The 18,439-nt window shown below is 37.1% G+C and overlaps 1 protein-coding gene across 1 annotated transcript in view; it reads right to left on the bottom strand.

The window, feature by feature from the left end:
• The window catches only part of LOC140871492 (probable inactive ATP-dependent zinc metalloprotease FTSHI 5, chloroplastic), a 48,262-nt gene that overhangs the window by 8,470 nt on the left and 21,353 nt on the right, over nucleotides 1–18,439 (bottom strand). Inside the window, exons 12-17 of the mRNA XM_073274023.1 lie at nucleotides 8,229–8,411; nucleotides 7,305–7,424; nucleotides 2,777–2,962; nucleotides 2,628–2,702; nucleotides 1,170–1,229; nucleotides 702–809 (exon numbers count right to left, since the gene is read on the bottom strand). Of these exons, the coding sequence (XP_073130124.1) occupies nucleotides 702–809; nucleotides 1,170–1,229; nucleotides 2,628–2,702; nucleotides 2,777–2,962; nucleotides 7,305–7,424; nucleotides 8,229–8,411 (732 nt within the window). The remainder of the gene's footprint in view (nucleotides 1–701; nucleotides 810–1,169; nucleotides 1,230–2,627; nucleotides 2,703–2,776; nucleotides 2,963–7,304; nucleotides 7,425–8,228; nucleotides 8,412–18,439) is intronic.

Raw genomic sequence — 18,439 nt, 5'->3', positions numbered from 1 at the left:
TCAGAAAAGGAACAATTGCAAAATCAAGTTAGGGACTATAAGCCATTAGGCCCCTCCATTCAGTCCAACTAAAAAAGTTATGATTTTATCCATACATTTTTACATAAAACTTTGAATCAAATCATTATTTCATACTTCAATTAACTATTCAAAGCACAACTATAACACAATCACACGTTTTTTCTCTCCTCATCCATCCAATGAACCTGCTATGCCTACGATAAATCTCAACCTTTCAAACTGAGATTAAACTGCAGAAAGGTTTGAATCTCAATGAGAAAATATGTGAAAGCTAAAATTATCATAGAAGAATAAGCAAAGAACAAGATCGGTGCCCGACTCAGACCACTCGGTGACAGCTCCACAAGAATCCTTTTTTTACATTCTCAATCAAATGATACAGGTTACTTGTTTCTCTAGATTCTAGCGTATATTGTGAAGGTAGATGTGATTTCCAACAACTTAAAAGCATTCACACTGTTATGCACTTGGCATAGACGTCTTAATAGAGCTAGGCAATGCTCATGTGATTTAAACACCATATTCACTCAATCAGCAGCTCGTAAGTTTGATTATTGAGTTTCTGTCCTCGAATAAAGTAAAATAGGAGTATTAGGAATTTCAAACTAAAATGTCCATGATTGCTGCAACAGAACCATCAGGTATGGATACATCTCATGACATTTAAAACTGAGACATACCTTTCCCGTCAAAATTTCATACTCGAGGAGATCCTCCACAATTTTCTTCAACACCAGATGATTTTTCTGAAGCATCATTTTTGCTTTATCATAAGCCAAGTTGTAGATCTGCAATATACAGTTGAAAATGGCATAAAAATAGCATCCTCACATTTTTAGTTTGGCCAGGGATGCTTAAGGAATGTCTACAAGACAAACCGACTTAAACGCATTAGGAAAGTGAGATTCAACCCGAAATCACATATCATCGACCATTTTAAACCACATTTTCTAGAACAAAATTTTCTATATGACATAATGTTGTTCACATTTCTGTCATTCACATTCATGTGTTCACTCTTTCATTAAAATACCAAACACGAAGAAAAACCCACAAGTAAATGTCAAATTCTACCCAAAAAACCGCTTAAGCTTGTTCTTTTGCCAGATAAATAAGATCATGCAGCAAAGCAAGTGCAAGAACCATACTTTTTCGACTTTAGATGCCATCTCATATTCAAAGTTGTCTCCCATACTCAAAGCTGTGTCCTGTGCCAATTAATTGAAGAATGAATATACCTATCAGTGTGAGATATTTCAGGACGTGAGTTATGCATGAAAAATGACATGAAATTATAATGTGGATAAAGCATATAAAAATGCTACCACATCAAGTCTCAGATAGTTTCAACCCTTTTACACTACCATGTTTAAATTATAAGTTACAAGGATTGCATCCTACTGATGTAGGCATTTGAATCCTTCTCCGTTCTGCCCACAAACTTATTTCAATTTATTGATATGGACCTACAGCCATCAGAATTATGCAAATCTAACAACTTTGGAAAGATGATTGCATCGACAAGATAAAAAACATGATAACAGATTAATAAACCAGACAGGGAGGAAGGCTTAAAAACCATGAAACATGATCTTTTACTGTGCGGGGCGGAGCCAAGATCTTGGTTCAGTGTAAGCAACAACATCATATCATTTAATTAATAAGGCAAAAAAAAAAGGCACCGGTAAATTGACAGCCATAAATAATGTGCCCTAAGGTTCGAACACAAGCTACACATGACCAGAAGCACCTGTTAATCGATGGGAAAATGTCGGAAAAATGACGAAGAATAGCACGCACAGAACCCACAATGAAAACAAAATTTGATGGAAAATAGAAACTCTATAGTAAAAAAATAAGCATGAATTGATTCCCGATCGCAACAAGGAAACAAACTTTAAAAAAATTGAATAATCGATGAACATTGAAGGAAAAAGAGAGCCTAAGATTTGGTGAAATTCTGAATTTTGTAAAGAATATGGAAGATGAGACAGTATGTAATATGAATTGAAATGATTGTCAATCAAAGCATGTCTTTCGTGACTCGTGAGGAGAAATCATCGTACAAAAGGTTCTAGACTATCTATCTGGGTAGTAATAGCACGTAAAAATTTAAATTTTTGCCTAAAATTTGGGCCTTAAAATTATTTTAAAAAAATGTTGTTTCTTTTGGTCCAATATAGGCAGCTGGCCCTGTAATAATACCAAGTAAAATTGAAAATTTTGGGTTTAAAAATTATAATATATATAATATTTGTTGGTTTTTTGGGCCCAGTGTGGGCAGCTAGCTCCGCCCATGTCACCGTTGTGGAAAGCAAAGCTGCCCACACTAGGCCCATGCTATCTCAGCCCATGTCATTGTGGCGGTAAGCAAACTAAGGTCTCGGCAGAATAATGATACCTCATCCTAGATAAGATCCATAAAACCAAGGAAAAATATCAACCACTGGAAAAGGTTCTATTCTGTAGGGTGTGGTAGTAGCAGAACAATGAAGATGAAGAGTGATGGAATGGCGAGTTCTAAAATTCGCTAGGCGCTAAAAAGGTTTTATACCGAAATAAATTAAAATGATTATCATTTGGGACTAAAAATAAATAAATTGTACCGCATTCCCATGATGGTAAATTGTTGGACTATCATCAGGACCCCATCCAAACTGAATAACCATCCGCGTAGCTATCTGCACCAAATATTTATTTTCAGACAACTGATTCAAGCATAGTGCAAAACGACAAATTATGTGGAGATAAAAACCTCTTGTGCCTCGTTTAATTCTGATGAAGAAAGAATGTTTTCTTCCCCAAACGGAAGCATCATTTGGGATGCAATATAAGAACCAAAATTAAATACAAGTTTCTTTTCAAGATATGCTCTTGTTTCAACATTCCCATTCATGGAATCCTCATTCCTAGCCTTGGTAATTTTGGTGCATCCAATTCCCTAAAATACAATGAACCAAATTCCCTTAATAATTGTTAGAAGAAATATTTGGTCACATACATCTGGTAAAAGTCAATCCGGCCTTACAAATAGCTCATTGGTGGTCCTTGTTCTCAGTACATAGACAGAAGTCACAAGAAAAAGTGGCACATCATTTTCTGGTTCCTAGAAGCATAGCTAAATAGCTAAATCAAGCACACGTGGCTAGTTGGACTCGACCACAGTTCCCTCGAGATTGTAAATAAAAAACGGAACTGCCTCTCAAAAACCAAAACTGGAAATGGAACTAACCGCTTACGATTTGGTTCCAGTTCTTGAAAATAGAAAACCAGAACTGAGACTGTGTAGAAATGTAATTTAAAATCTCTAATTAATCTTAAATTTTATGATCCAGTAGCATAGGAAGATAACTTAATTTATATAAATCTTATATTATAAATTATATTTAATTCCCCTTTCTATTTATTTTATAATAAAAATATAATATTTTATAATTATACTATTAAATAATGAATTTTAATTAGTTCTATCATCACAAACTGTACCTTTGTTTTTTTAATATTTGACATTTAATTTAAATAAATAAATAAATTTCAATTTAAATCGGTTCAAACCGAAACCAAAACTATATCCAAACGGCTCAATATCAGTTCTGCTTTTCATTGAAACTAGAATAATTGGTTTAAAACTGTGGTCAGGCCTATGCGCTGGCATTATGGCACTGTTCCAATAAGCATGGGAATAAAACTTTCATTGCTACTCCTGATAAGCAATTCTTTCCAAGTACTACAAGAAAAAAGAATTGCACTTCCGCATACGTAATAGTTATTTTTTTTTTGGTATGAAACTATAATATTATAGATAAAATTAGATTATAAGATTTACAAAAAATGGACCAGTGGTCCACAAAAGCTAACTATTATCCAATGCAAACAGCCACAGTTATCAAACTAAATCAAAGCCAATTTCCAATCCCTATACAAGTCTAATATAGCCAAGGATTGAAAATTAGAACCCTTGTGGGCCCACGTGGATACTCTCAATTTGATCTTGTCCCAAATTTTCTGCACTGATTCTTCACTATCTTCAAAAATTCTTTTGTTCCTCTCCAGCCATAACGACCAACACATGCAATGAACCACTATTAACCAAAAAACTTTTCCTTTCTCTCCAAGCCAAACTCCTAGATCAGTAGCATAAAGGTCATTGTTGATTTCGGGATTACCCAAGATAATCCCAATTCCTTGAGAACAAGGTTCCACAAGGAGCCAGAGAACGGGCAATGAATAACCATGTGATCCTGAGTCTCTCCCCCCTGTTTGCATAGCACACACCAGTTCGGGCTAAGGGAGATAATCGGGAGCCTCTTTTGAATCAAATCACAGGTAGGTAATCTTCCCAACGCAGCTGTCCATGAGAAAACCTGAACCTTTGTCGGAATAGGGGCTTTCCAGATAGGGTAAAAAAGAGAGAAGCTAGGGAATCGCTCCTCTAGAAAGAAGGACTCGAAGAAAGATTTTACCGAAAATACGCCTGAGCTGTCCCACACCCATTTCCTCACATCCTCCGCTCCCTCTATTAAGTTTACCCCCCTCAAAACTTCCAGCAAGTTACCTAGCTGGCCCAATTCATCATCCCTCAAATCGCGTCGAAAATGCAAATTCCAAGATAAAGAGTCAGAGGAAAAAGATGGATCTCGACAAAGGAAAAAATAAATCTGTCTATTGTGCTCCCTAGAAATCTGAAAGAGGTTAGGAAAAAGATCTTTAAAACTAGAATTCCCCACCCAACAATCTTCCCAAAATCTAAATCTATCCCCCCCCTAAAACCACAGCCCTCACAGAGTGACTGAAAGCCAGATACATCCTCGATATGAATTTCCACGGACTTCTAAAAGTGTTGTGTCTAGCCAATCCCGCATCCCAACCGTTATCTTGAACTCCGTATTTGCTCGCTATAATTTTCTTCCAAAAAGTGTGCCCCTCCGTCGAAAATCGCCACCACCATTTACCTAGCAAAGCCTTGTTTCGAAGGCAAAGATTGCCTATTCCCAAGCCTCCTCTATCTTTTGGTCTACAAACTTTATCCCAGCCTACCAGATGACAATGGGTCTCCCCATCCAATACATCCCACAAAAAGTTCCGCATAATTTTCTCCATATCCTCTGCAACGCCTCGTGGAATCCTAAACAACGACATAAAATACAAGGAAAGGGCACTCATGACCGCCGAAATCAGCGTGAGTCTGCCACCTCTCGAGAGGAAAGCTTTCTTCCAACTAGCTAGCCTTTTAGACATCTTAAAGATCACTGGTTCCCAGAATGAAACCTTTAATGGGTTCCCTCCCAATGGTACTCCAAGGTATTGAATGGGCCAAGATTCCACCCCACAACCAATCTCCCTAGCCAACCCTTCCTCCACTTCTTTATCACAGTTACAGCTCAAGAGTGCACTTTTCTCCTTGTTAATCTTTAATCCGAACATATCACAGAAAACAAATAGGATATCCATCAACATTCTCACATGATTCTCATTATGCGCAAAAAACAGAGCATCATCGGCAAATTGTATGTGAGAGACCTCAATTCTATCCTTCTCAATCTCCCAACCTCTAAAGATATCTAAAGACTTTGCCTTGTCAATCAATCTTCCCAAAACATCCGCCACCAAGTTAAACAGGAACGGAGATAAAGGGTCTCCCTGTCGTAACCCTTTCTCCCCCTTAAATTTACCGGTTGGTCTCCCGTTAACAAAAACTGAATAACATACATTGCTGAGACATCCTTTAATCCATTTCCTCCATCTATTCCCAAACCCTTTCTTATGGAGAACAAAATCCAAGAATCGCCAATTAACGTTATCATAGGCTTTCTCAAAGTCCGCCTTGAAAACCCAACCTCTCTTCTTCTTCAATCTGAATTCTTCCACCGCCTCATTCGCTATCAAGCAACAATCCAAGATTTGACGACCTTCAATGAAAGCGCTCTGTGAATGTGCAATGGTGATCTCTAGCACCTTCTTGAGACGCGACGCTAGTACCTTAGCGATTATCTTGTAAAGACTAGTGACTAGGCTAATCGGTCTAAAATCCTTAATGCGCAGTGATTCTTTCTTTTTTGATACCAAACTAATATATGTCTCATTCGTTACTCCGTTCACAATACCTCCCTCATAGAATTCCTTAAACACCCTCATCAAATCTTCCTTAATCGTATGCCAACACTCCTTATACACTTCCATTGAGAAACCATCCGGTCCCGGGGCTTTCGATCCTTCACACTCAAACACTGCTTTTTTAATTTCATACTCGGAAAAAGGTAGCTCGAGCTGCTCCATAGAATCTCTGTCAATTGCGCTCCATTCCACCCCCTCAACACCCCATCCCCTCTCTCTGATTCGCTGTAAAGTTTTGTGAAGAAGTCTATAATTGCCGAACTGATAATCTCTTTATTTGTGCTTACAGTTCCGTCTTCCAGTTCCAGACTCTCTATACATGTCCTGCTTCTCCTTTGACTTAGTAACGAATGAAAGAATTTTGAGTTGCAGTCCCCTTCCTTTAACCATTTCACCTTTGCCTTCTGCGCTTCCATTTGCAGTTTCCTACATACTAACTCTTCTAGCTCAGTTCTGAAAACTCTTCTGTCCTCCACCAAGGTATCTGATCCCGTTCCTTCCCACTCTTGAACGTCCAGCGCTTGAATCTTGTTCTCCAGCTCATATCTCCTCATATCTAAGTTCCCAAAACTCTGTACATTCCATCTCTTAACCTCCACTTTCGTTCCCTTCAATTTGCTCATAAATTTATATCCTTCCCAGCCTTGAGGATTTTGACTCGACCACCATTTAAAGAATTCCTCCTTGAAGTTCTTAAGCTTAAGCCAAACATTTTCAAATCTAAAAGGTGTAGGCCCCCACTCTTCCTTCGATGTATTCAAAATCAAAGGAAAATGATCAGAAGTAATTCTTGGTAGCACTGATTGTCTGCCGCACCCGAACGCCTCCTTCCATCCTCCCGAGAACAAAAATCTGTCCAACCTGCACCAGATGGGTGAAGCCCGCATATTTGACCATGTGAATTTTGCATTCAACAAGGGAGGGTCGTACAGCTCTAGCTCATACGTAATAGTTATAACTACTGAAAATGTTAAAAAATGGCCACACAATTACCCTGGGTCATGGATATTGAAAATTGTATCCCAACTGGATCAAATAAAATATATTCTACAATTGCATAATGTCTATTTAGACTCGACGAAAAATGAGGATCTGGTAATAGTAAAGAGATGGTATCATGGTAAAATAATTAGAAGCATACTGGCAAAAGATGAAGACAGATCATCTACCTCCCACGAAGAAGGTTCAAGCCATAGATTATCAACATAATCAAAATTTGGTAACAATAGAGCTATAAGACCACGACCGGCAGCCCAAACAGCATGCGGAAATTTTGTTTCCCTTGACCACTGTAAAAGAAAGAATCAAATAACATGTCAGTTCCACACCGAATATATAATGACTAAATCATAGGCAATTAAGACACCGTACGAGGAAATACATAAAATATAAAGCCAGTCCCATGCCGAAGATATAATGACTAAATCATAGACAATTAAGACATCATAGAAGGACATACATAAAATAAAACTTGTACTGCCTTTAGAAGCTGTCTTCTCTGTATTCAGCTTACATTAGACATACTCGTATATATTGTTAGGCAAGACATTACCAGAACAAGTCAGATAAATGCATTCTTGATAAACAATGGCAACATGATTGCAAGTCAATGTTTTGACAACAAATAGAACAAACGATATCGTAATTAGAATCAACATGATTTGTCACAACAAGTAAATTGAGGTTTTCAAGGGTTAAGTCAAATAAAAATTTGAAATAAAAATAAACAAACCTTAGAGATGGTAGTAGGGCCGTAGGCAGTAACATAAGAATGAAAATAGAACAGGAAAAAAAAATCAAAATTGTTAAAACAAAGCACGTGGCAACATTACATCGAAAAACCCGTTCCAAAATCTTTGAAGCCTACAAACATCGTTTTCCACTTGTTGCAAAGTGGGAAAGATAATATTAATTAATCACATTATATTTCAGTAATGTCCTAGGTATTTTTGCAGATACCAGTTAATAGAACTCTACAGATTATTTATCCGACTTTCAGTAATGGAGCACCTAGCTAATTCCTGCACTGCAGTACTTTCTTTGCATGATACGGAGCATTGTATAAAATAAATATAGTCAAAATGGCAACTTACATCAAGAGGTGGATTCAGAAATTCTATGCCATTGGTTATTTGACCATATGGTTCCATCAGGTCAACAACATCCTGCAAATCCTCTTTCGTCAATGTCAGTCCAAGATGATTCACCAACATCCTGCTAATTTTCTTCGAAGTTTTGGTTTTCCTGGCCCATTTGGGGATGATACCACTAAAAGTCTGCATAATGGTAATATAAACCAAATATAAAATAACATAAATTAGATAGTTCCACATTTACTACGTGACAAAAGACTGCAAAAAGAAAAAGAGGAAATGTGATGTTCTCACAAAAACCATGAAACTTTTTTTCATCATGGTCATACATTACAAACAAAAAGTTTGTCATCTATATAAAGGAAATGAATGTCCTATTGGCATTGCTATGTGTTGATAAATGGATTTGAACATAACTCAACCCCAAAAGCTAGCTCTAGGGAGAGGGTTGCCCTTGTCTATATAACAAACTCTCAGGAACTCTATCCAACCGATGTGGGACATATTTCAATACACACCCCACTCGCATAGGAATGAACATTTGGAGCGTGGAGATATTAACGGGTGTCTTAAGTCTTAACTATAGGCAGCCCAATTATGGGCGATCCAACAAATAACGGTGAGTCTGGGCTCTAATACCATGTTAAGAAATTTCTTAACTTAGACCTAACTCATCCCCAAAAGCTAGCTCAAGAGGGAGGGTTGTCCTTGTCTATATAAGAAACTCCGAGGATCTCTATCCACCGATGTGGAACATATTTCAACACTATGGCTTGCATCATGTCTACCGCCAATTCCTCTAGTTTAAATGTACCAAAAGTGTAGGTGAAGTTCTTCAAAAATATGATACCGAAACAAAAATTGGATGGTGGAGGTCAATGAAACAATGGTTCCCAATTAAGTCATGCATGGGAAAAATAACTGGTCCACCAAATCAGGATGGAACATACTAGTAGTCTCCCATCAAACCCAACCCCAAACCTGTTCATAATAAAAATGTGCCAACACCTCCTCAATTAGGTGTCAACGAAGCCACATAAATTGCATTACATTGTAAATAAACATCGAATTTGAGCCATAGAAAGGTGTTTACAACAAAGAAATCAAAATTTTCCATTACCATATCTGAATGGTTTGTACAACAGAAAGTAAATTGAACATATATTGATGACAACAAATTGGATCAAATAATTTTTCTTTTTTTTTTTTAATAAAAAAAATCAATCAAAGAGTATTTTGGAACAATGAGAATTTGATCTCCAAGAGAAAGTGACTAGCCACCTAAAATATTTCTGAAAACAAAAGAATTGAGATAAAAACACTACTTACTACCTCACCCAATCATCCTTTCCCCCACCTCGCTTAATACAGAAAATGATAACAATGACCACTAATTCATGTTCCGTTTGTTGTCTTTAATCAATTTTAAAATAATAATCACAGAAGGAAACAACATGAATATGGAGAATGATAAAAACCTGAATAAAATGGTGTTCAACACTAATTACCAACCGTGTGTTGTATCTATCCTTCCCTCTTCTGATTGTTGTTCTTGAAATCCATTTGAGTTCGTTCGTATGTGGGGCTGGTCAAGATTCTTTTCTCGATGTGGTATCGACTGTGTGTACAATGAATTTCTTGCAAATAACAATATTCTTTTTGTCAAAATTCAAAATCTTAGGGTTTTGAAGAAGGAACTGAAGCAACTCAACTTTGCCTATTTCTGGCATGATTCCACTTAAGCTCGTGAGACTAGAGAGCTCTTGGATGCACAATTTCGGTTACTCTAGTCTTAGTACTTCTATTGGCCATTGTAATTCTAATTCTTACCACACTACAAGCCTTCAAAAACTGCTTGATTTCTATTCGAAGCAGAACGATTCTCGATTCTTCAATGCTCAGAAAGCTAAGTACGGTTATTTGAGAAGTTTTGATGGTATGCTCACTTCTTTCATGACCTAGCAAGGAAAAATTGCTCCGTAGTTCAATTGTTGATTTGTTTCCTTGTGTCTTGACAATGGGCAGTACACTAGTGACTCTTCTCAGGTTGTGCACGAATTCGAGGGATTTTATTCTCGTCTGCTAAGTGCGGTTATTTTGGTTGTAGGCTGCTCTCATGGATCAACAACATGCTATGTTTATTGCTAATGTTATTCGACATGAGATTAAAGATCCTATGTTTAACATTGGAGATTATAAAGCTCTAGGCTTGGATGGATGTAACACCTTTTCTTTAAGAAATATTAGAGCGATCACGAAAGACGTTTCTCTTCTGGTGTTGGAATTCATTCAACTGACTTCCATGTTAAGGAAGCTTAATCACTCGGCAATTGCACTTGATCCCAAGTCTTTTCACACATCTTGGCTCAATGACTATCGTCCAATTTCTTGTTGAAACATTTTCTCTAAGATCATCCCCAAGATTCTTGTTATACGGATTTATGTCATCTTGGATTGTAGTATTGATGGTGCTTAGATGACTTCCATAAAGGGGCATGTTGTTTCTGAAAATATTCACCTTGCACAGGAACTTCTTTGCAAACGCCATCGCTGATGAACTTCGTGTAGATGTATTTTGAAGGAGGACATCCAAGAGCATTTGATACAAAGAAATAGGGCTTCCTGTGTGAGGTACTCCTAAATTTGGGAATTTGGCTTTCATTCTACCTTTTCTAGGTTGGATCATGGAGCGTGACCATGACATCATATAATATCTCGAGATGGATTGATGGAACATCAGCATTTGTCACCGTGATACCTTCCTTCCTATATATTTGCATTCTAAGTTGAGTATTTCTCTAGAATGCCCAAGCGGGAAACGAGCTAGCCCAGAAGAACTCTTTTATACATTGGGAAGGTGGAACTCATTCCATCTAATCTGCAGGTAATTAAATGTTTATGATTTTCTATTCTACCTATTCCCTTAGACACGATTGATAGGATAGCCTACGTTGCTCTTTTTCTAGGAATACAAACAATCCCCTAGTTTTCTGGACAGCCCTTTTTAATTCTAAGGACATGGTGATGTCGGGCTTAGGTATCTCGTTCTCTATGAATTCAATGGATTCACAACACTTATTTGAGAAGGGTTGACATGTGGGCTTGGACTGCAAGAAATATCCTCTCTCCTTTGATCAATAATATCTTGTTAATTTGATATGAATGGGTGAGCGTGACAAGATCAGTACAATGTGTTGAGCAAGAAATATCAATTATTCTTTGATCAAGACAATCTTATTGATTCGAGACTAATTGGTGAATTTGGCGGGATCAATTCAATGTGTTGCGCAATTTTCAGTCTCTTGGTCATAGCCTGGTCTCCGAGTTGTATTTAAATTTCAAGTGTAGGAGCAATCAGGTGGCTTGGATCTCTGTAGATTGAGACTCATGCACCCTTCACTCTCTGATTGGGGTTGCACGACAAATCACTCACTAGGGACAAGCTCCCTTTGTCATGGACAAGAAATGTGTTCTTTGTCATTTGGCAGATGAATCTATCAATTATCCTTCTTTGGATGTGCGTACAGTTCAAATAGGTGGGGCAAGGTAAGGAATTGGCTTAAATTGGGTTTTCTATGAAGACTATCAAGAGTATCTTGAAGTGGTTCAAGAAGACCATCTAAGGGAAGTTCAGAATTACGAAAACTAGGTTATTACCCATGTCTTGTAATGGGTACTAAATTTGGTTAACTCTTGATTAAAAACACTTTGAGAATATAGACCCACGTGAATAAACTTTTTGTAAAAAAATATTGCACGTACTTAGGTGTTTGTACTCCTTGCATTCATTCTGTTGAAGATTTCAGAAATATTTAGGTGATATTGTAGATACTAATTTGTACATTTTCCTTTGTGTAAATTATCTAGAATAGGAAATTATCTTAAGATCAATTGGTGATTTGATTACCTTTTATTATGATCATATAACTTGTATAAAGGCTGTGCAATTTCAGTAGGAATTTAAGCAAGATTTACAAAATTATTCTTGTTTCATGGTATCAGAGACACCGATCTTGGGGGTGTTTCTGCATCTCTGCGTTTTTTTTACAGCCTATCACAATATGGCCTTAGAATCATCCTCCTTCGCGGTAAACCAGGTGACTCCGCCAACCCCAGTATCCTCGAATCCTTCATTTGACAGACATTCGCTGCAAATTACCCAACACAAGCTCGATGGATTGAATTTTATAGAGTGGTTCCAAGCCGTCGTTCTTGTAATCAAGGGAAGGGAGAAGATTGGATATTTGATAGGTACGAAAAAAGTTCCATTAGAAACTGATCCAAGTTTCGGTTCATGGGAAGCCGAAAACTCCATTGTTATGGCTTGGCTCATAAACTTTATGGAGCCAAGCGTTGGCCGCACATACTTGTACCACCAGACAGCCAAGGAAATCTGGGAAACCGTACAAGAAATCTACTCGGATTTAGAAAATACATCACAATGTTTTGAGATTCGGTCGAAACTTCGAAACACAAGGCAAGGAAATCTGAACGTGACAGAATACTTCAACTCTCTCATGGAATTAGGGCAAGAAATCGATCTATTCTATGACCATCCAACTTATGCAACAAAATACAAGACGATGCTTGAAAAGGAGCGCATTTTTTACAAGGTCTTAATCATGATTTGGATGAAGTTCGTGGATGCTGGAGACAAAACCATTCCCGTCTCTTGGGGAATCATTTGCTGAAGTTCGAAGGGAGGAAAGTAAACAACGTGTTATGTTGCATTCCCCGTGACAAGATATCCTCTTCCTTAGATGTCCAGGGTTCTGCTCCGATCGCGCACAAGCAAGACGGAAATCGCGTCGATCGCGATTGCTACTCAGCTGTATAAACCAGAAGTAGCCCGTGGGTATCAATCCGATGGTCGAGTGGTGTGCGATTTTTGCAAAAAGCCCAATCATACTCGTGATACTTGTTGGGAAATTCACAGAAAGCCCATTGATTGGAAGCCCAAGAAGCAACAAAGACTGCCCAAGTCAGCCCATATTGCTGAGTCCACCTCTAGCGTTGCTACTGGACCAGAATTCTCCAGTGAGGATTTGGACATGTTGCGTCAACTGTTGCAACAAACTAGAGCATCCATGGGATCTGTGACTCAAACCTCAAAATCGCCTACTGCAGCTATGGCCAAAACATGTATGATTCATCATAATTTCCTATCAAAATCACCACACATAGATTGCTGGATTGTTGACACAGGAGCCTCCGACCATACGACTGGAACAATAGCCGTCTTTGACACAACAATTGCAACAACAAAATTGATGTTTGGGTTATTGATTGAAAAGTATCACCTGCTGTGGGGAAGGGCACGGTAAGTTTATCGAATATGACACTAAAATAAGTGTTATTTGTGCCTAATTTATCTCACAATTTCCTGTCAGTAAGTAAACTAACCGAGGATATGAATGTGTTGTAACCTTTTTTCGTTTTATTGTTAATTTCAGGACAATTTTTCGGGGAAGATGATTGGAGTTGCTGAGAAGAAAGATGGATTGTATTATCTGTTGGGAACAAAGAATTCTAGCCGTGCTAAGCCTCAAAATCTTTCAATTTTAGTTGTTTCTAACTCTAATGTAATGTTGTGGCACCAACGTTTGGGACACCCTAGCTTTTAGTATATGAAAATTTTGTATCCTCGTCTTTTTATCAATAAAGATCAACATTCCTTTCAGTGTGAACAATGTGTACTTGCAAAGCAACCTCGTACAAATTACCCTATGCATGTATCAACCTTCAAAACCATTTCAGCTAGTCCATATCAGCTAGTCCATAGTGATATATGGGGACGGCTAGAACTTCAAATCTCACTAAAACACAATGGTTTGTAACCGTCATCGATGATCACACGAGGGTGTGTTGGGCAGTGTTCTAAAAGGCGGGGCCTAGGACTGCCTATGCGGTTGTCCACCGCCCCGATTTTTAGACAGTTGAAGCTTTTTTAAAAAAATATTATTTGACATATTTGTCCATCAATTTGTATTAGATGAAGATTGAAATTATGTCATGTAATTGGAGTTTGAATTCGATAAAGAGAAATTATTGGGAAAATATTAAGATAAACAAGAATAATTAGATATTTAGACTAAAAAAACACCGCTTAGGCAGGTGAATTCGATAAAGAGGAATTATTGGAGAAATATTAAGATGAGTCGGACTAAAATAATTAGATATTTAGGTTAAAAAGAAAAAACCGCCTAGGCGGAGATATTTAGGCTAAAATGAAAAAATCGCCTAGGCGCCGCCTAAGCGTCTAGGCGCTAGGCAGGGGGTGACCGCCCGCTTACCGATTTTTAGAACCTTGGTGCGGGTATACCTAATGAAAGAAAAATCTGAAACCTTCTACTCGTTCAACAATTTCATAATTTTTCTTGAATGTATTTCAGTCCAATATTCATTTTTTCGCACAGATAATGGAAGGGAATACCTATCAAGTGAGTTTAACCAGTACTTGGGAGAAAATGGGATACACCATCAAACCTCTTGTGTCAATATACTAAAACAAAATGAGGTGGCAGAGAGAAAAAATCGTCATTTGCTAGAAGTTGCTAGGTCCCTATGTTCACTAGCTCCATTCCAAATTCCTAATGAGGGGAGGCAATTCTCACATCTACTTATTTTATAAACCGTCTACCCTCGAAAACATTCAAATTCAAAACTCCTTTGAGTGCTCTAGCGGTCTGTTTTCCCAACCTTAATCTTTTCAGTTAGTTATCCCAAAAATTTTTGGTTGTACTGTTTTTGTTCACAACAAACAACCAAACCGAAGGCATTCAAGTGTGTTTTTGTAGGATACTCACCAACCCAAAAAGGATACAAGTGTTACTCCCCTTCTTTCAAAAGTTTTTTGTCTCTTTGGAAGTCACTTTCTTTGAAAATACTTTTTTTCTACTCTCCTACTCTCCAGTCACTTTCTTCGAAAATACTTTTTTCTACTCTCCTACTCCTCTCCAGGGGAAAATAATGAAGAGGATAGTATTTGGGATCCTACTTTGTCATTACCCAAATTAGAAGATGTGTCTCCTCCTATAAATTCAGCTCTTGTACCTGCTTCTAGTCCTATCCAGATTCAGGAACAGGGGAGGGAAGTACATGAGGAGGTAGTTTCAAGGAAACCACTTCAGACCTAGTCTCGCAAACCAAAGACTTCTCAGCACAACCAAACATCGATCCCAGAATTGGAACCTGCTATGAGCAAAGATTTGGAACTTCCAATTGCACAAGGGAAAGGAGTAAGATCTTGTACTATGCATCATATCGCAAATTTTCTAACTTGTAAAAGGTTGTCTCTTGTTTTAAGACCTTCGCACCAAAACTTGACAGAGTGGAAATTCAAAAAAAAATTGATGATGCTTTGAAAGATTAAAAAATGGGAAAGTGTTGTAAGGAAGAAATGACAGATCTGCATAAGAATGAAACTTGGGATATAGTGGATCTACCCAAGCATAAGAAAGTGGTTGGAAGTAAATGGATGTTTACAGTGAAGTAAAGGGATTATGGAGAAGTCGAAAGATACAAGGCTCGGTTGGTGGCACAAAGGTTTACTCAAACATATAGAATAGACTACGAAGAGACATTTGCTCCAGTGCCAAAATTCAATTCAATACGCGTGTTGTTATCTCTTGCTACAAACTTGGATTGGGAATGCACCAGCAATCATTCAAAAATGGACGAGGAGTACATGAAGATTCCACCTAGTTTCCAGTCAGAACATGAGCAAGGGAAAGCTTGTAAGCTGCAGAAATCATTGATTGGGTTGAAACAATCCCCACAAGTGTTGTTCACTAGATTTAGCTCCACTCTCATACGACTAGGATATAGTCAAGGAAAGAAGGCCATCTTCATTGTGTATGTGGATAACATCCTGATTACAGGTGATGACTTTGTTGAGATCCATCAGCTCAAAGAAATATTGAGGAAGGAATTTGAAATAAAAGATTAAGGATCCTTAAAGTATTTTCTTGGCATGGAGAGAGCTAGAAGTAAAGATGACATCTTCGTTTCTCAAAGCAAATACACTCTTGATTTGCTGAAAGAAAAATTGGACTGCAAACCGGTAGTAACCCCGTGGGAAAAAAATTGGAAGAGCGGTATTATGGAGAATGAACCTTATGCAGGCAGACATTGGAAGATACAAACGCCTAGTTGGCAGACTAATATACTTATCTCTCACAGGACCTGATACCGCATATGTCGTTGGTAAGGTGAGTCAATGCATCCATTCTCCAACTCAAAGCCATCTAACAAGCAGTGAATCATATTTTGAGATATCTCAAAGGAACTCCACACCGAGGAGGCGAGGACTCATGCTCCTAAAAAATAATAACCAAAGCATTGAGGCATATGTTGATGCCGACTCGGCTGGAAGTGATGACTGTAAGTCAACTTTTGGTTTTTGCTCGAAGTTGTGGGGAAATTTGGTTACATGGAGAAGCAAGAATCAACGCCGAGGCTGAATATCGAGCTATTGCACAAGGGATGTGTGAAGTTATTTGGCTACAACGGTTAATGCAAGACCTGAGAATTACTATCAGCTCACCTATCGAGTTGTATAGTAACAGTAAATCTGTTATTAGCATTGTGAACAATCCAATCCAGCAGGATCGAATGAAACATGTAAAGATAGACCAAAGTTTTATTAAGGATGAAATGGAAGAAAGAGGCATTAAATTACCCTATATATCGTATCATGATCAATAAGCTGATATACTCAACAAGAGTTTCACAAAGCCAAGTCATGAAAATCTTCGTTGCAAGCTTGGAATGAGAGATATCTATTCCTAAGCTTGAGCAGGAATGTTGAAGATTTCAGAAATATTTAGGAGATATTGTAGTTACTAATTTGTACACTTTCCTTTGTGTAAATTATAAGAAATTATCTTAGGATCAATTAGTGATTTGATTACATTTTATTAGGAAAAATTAGCATTTTGGTCCTGTATGTTGGCCTGTTTTTTGTTTTGGTCCTGTATGTTGTCATGTTTTGGAAAAGATACAATAACTTGGATATTTTTTTGGTTTTGGTCATGTATGTTGTCATGTTTTGGAAAAGGTATAATAACTTGGATATTTTTTTGTTTTGGTCCTATATGTTGTTATGGTTTGTAAAAGGTACAATAACTTGGATATTTTTTTTTGTTTTGGTCCTGTATGTTATCATGACTCGAGAGAGATATCATGTTTTGCTTAGTTAACGTAATATTTTACCTACATGACATTTATTGATTATTATGTCATTATGTGGCTTAAATTGGATTGCACATAAGCAGAATTAACTAAAACAAAACAAAAAAAAACCTAAAATATATATAAAAAATATGTGAATCATTTATCTCAAAAAAAACCTTCACACAAAAAAAAACCTAATTGAAGAGGCCAAGTCCAAATCGTATTCTACCTCTCTTAAATAATAAAATCCAATAAATTTTGGTTAGGTTTTTGTTTTAATAAAATTACCTTCGAGGTAAATGGCGGACAGTGTATTCATATGCAAGCCATGTGATAGAAAATTTAGCCATTTAAATCTTTTTCGTTGAGATAAAGGGGGGCGATCCTTTAATTAGATTTTTGTTTGTGTGAAATTTTTTTGAGGTAAATTATTCACGTATTTTTTTTTATATTTTAATTTTTTTATAGTTAATTTTGCTCATATTGAACCCAAATTATACCACATGAAAATGAATAGGTGCCAAGTTGGCGAAATCTTATGTCAAATAAGCAAAACCCGACAGCTTCGAGAGTTCTGGTAACATAGGATGAAATCTAAAAAAATATCAAAGTTATTGTATTTTTTCCAAAACATGAAAACATACAGGATCAAATCCAAAAAAAATATCCAATTTATTGTACCTTTTACAAAACATGATAACATACAGGACCAAAACCAAAAACATATCCAAGTTATTGTATCTTTTCCAAAACATGACAATATACAGGACCAAAACCAAAAACAGTCCAACATAAGACCAAATTGCTAATTTTCCCCATTTTATTATGATTATATAACTTGTATACAATTTCAATAGAAAAGTAAGCAAGATTTACAAAATTATGCTTGTTTCACATTCTTATAATACACACTTCGAAAATATAGTTAGATAGTTTGGATTTTGTACTTCCTTGTGTATACTTATTTGTATCATTTTATCTTCTGACCCATGAACTACTTATTGATGAAAGAAAGAACAGAGAGGAAAAGAGGACTA

Source organism: Henckelia pumila, unplaced genomic scaffold (genome assembly GCF_033568475.1).
Source record: "Henckelia pumila isolate YLH828 unplaced genomic scaffold, ASM3356847v2 CTG_461:::fragment_3, whole genome shotgun sequence".
Taxonomy (NCBI): Eukaryota; Viridiplantae; Streptophyta; class Magnoliopsida; order Lamiales; family Gesneriaceae; genus Henckelia; species Henckelia pumila.
Note: the sequence above shows the minus strand (reverse complement) of the source record. Positions and strands in the feature narration are given on the sequence as shown.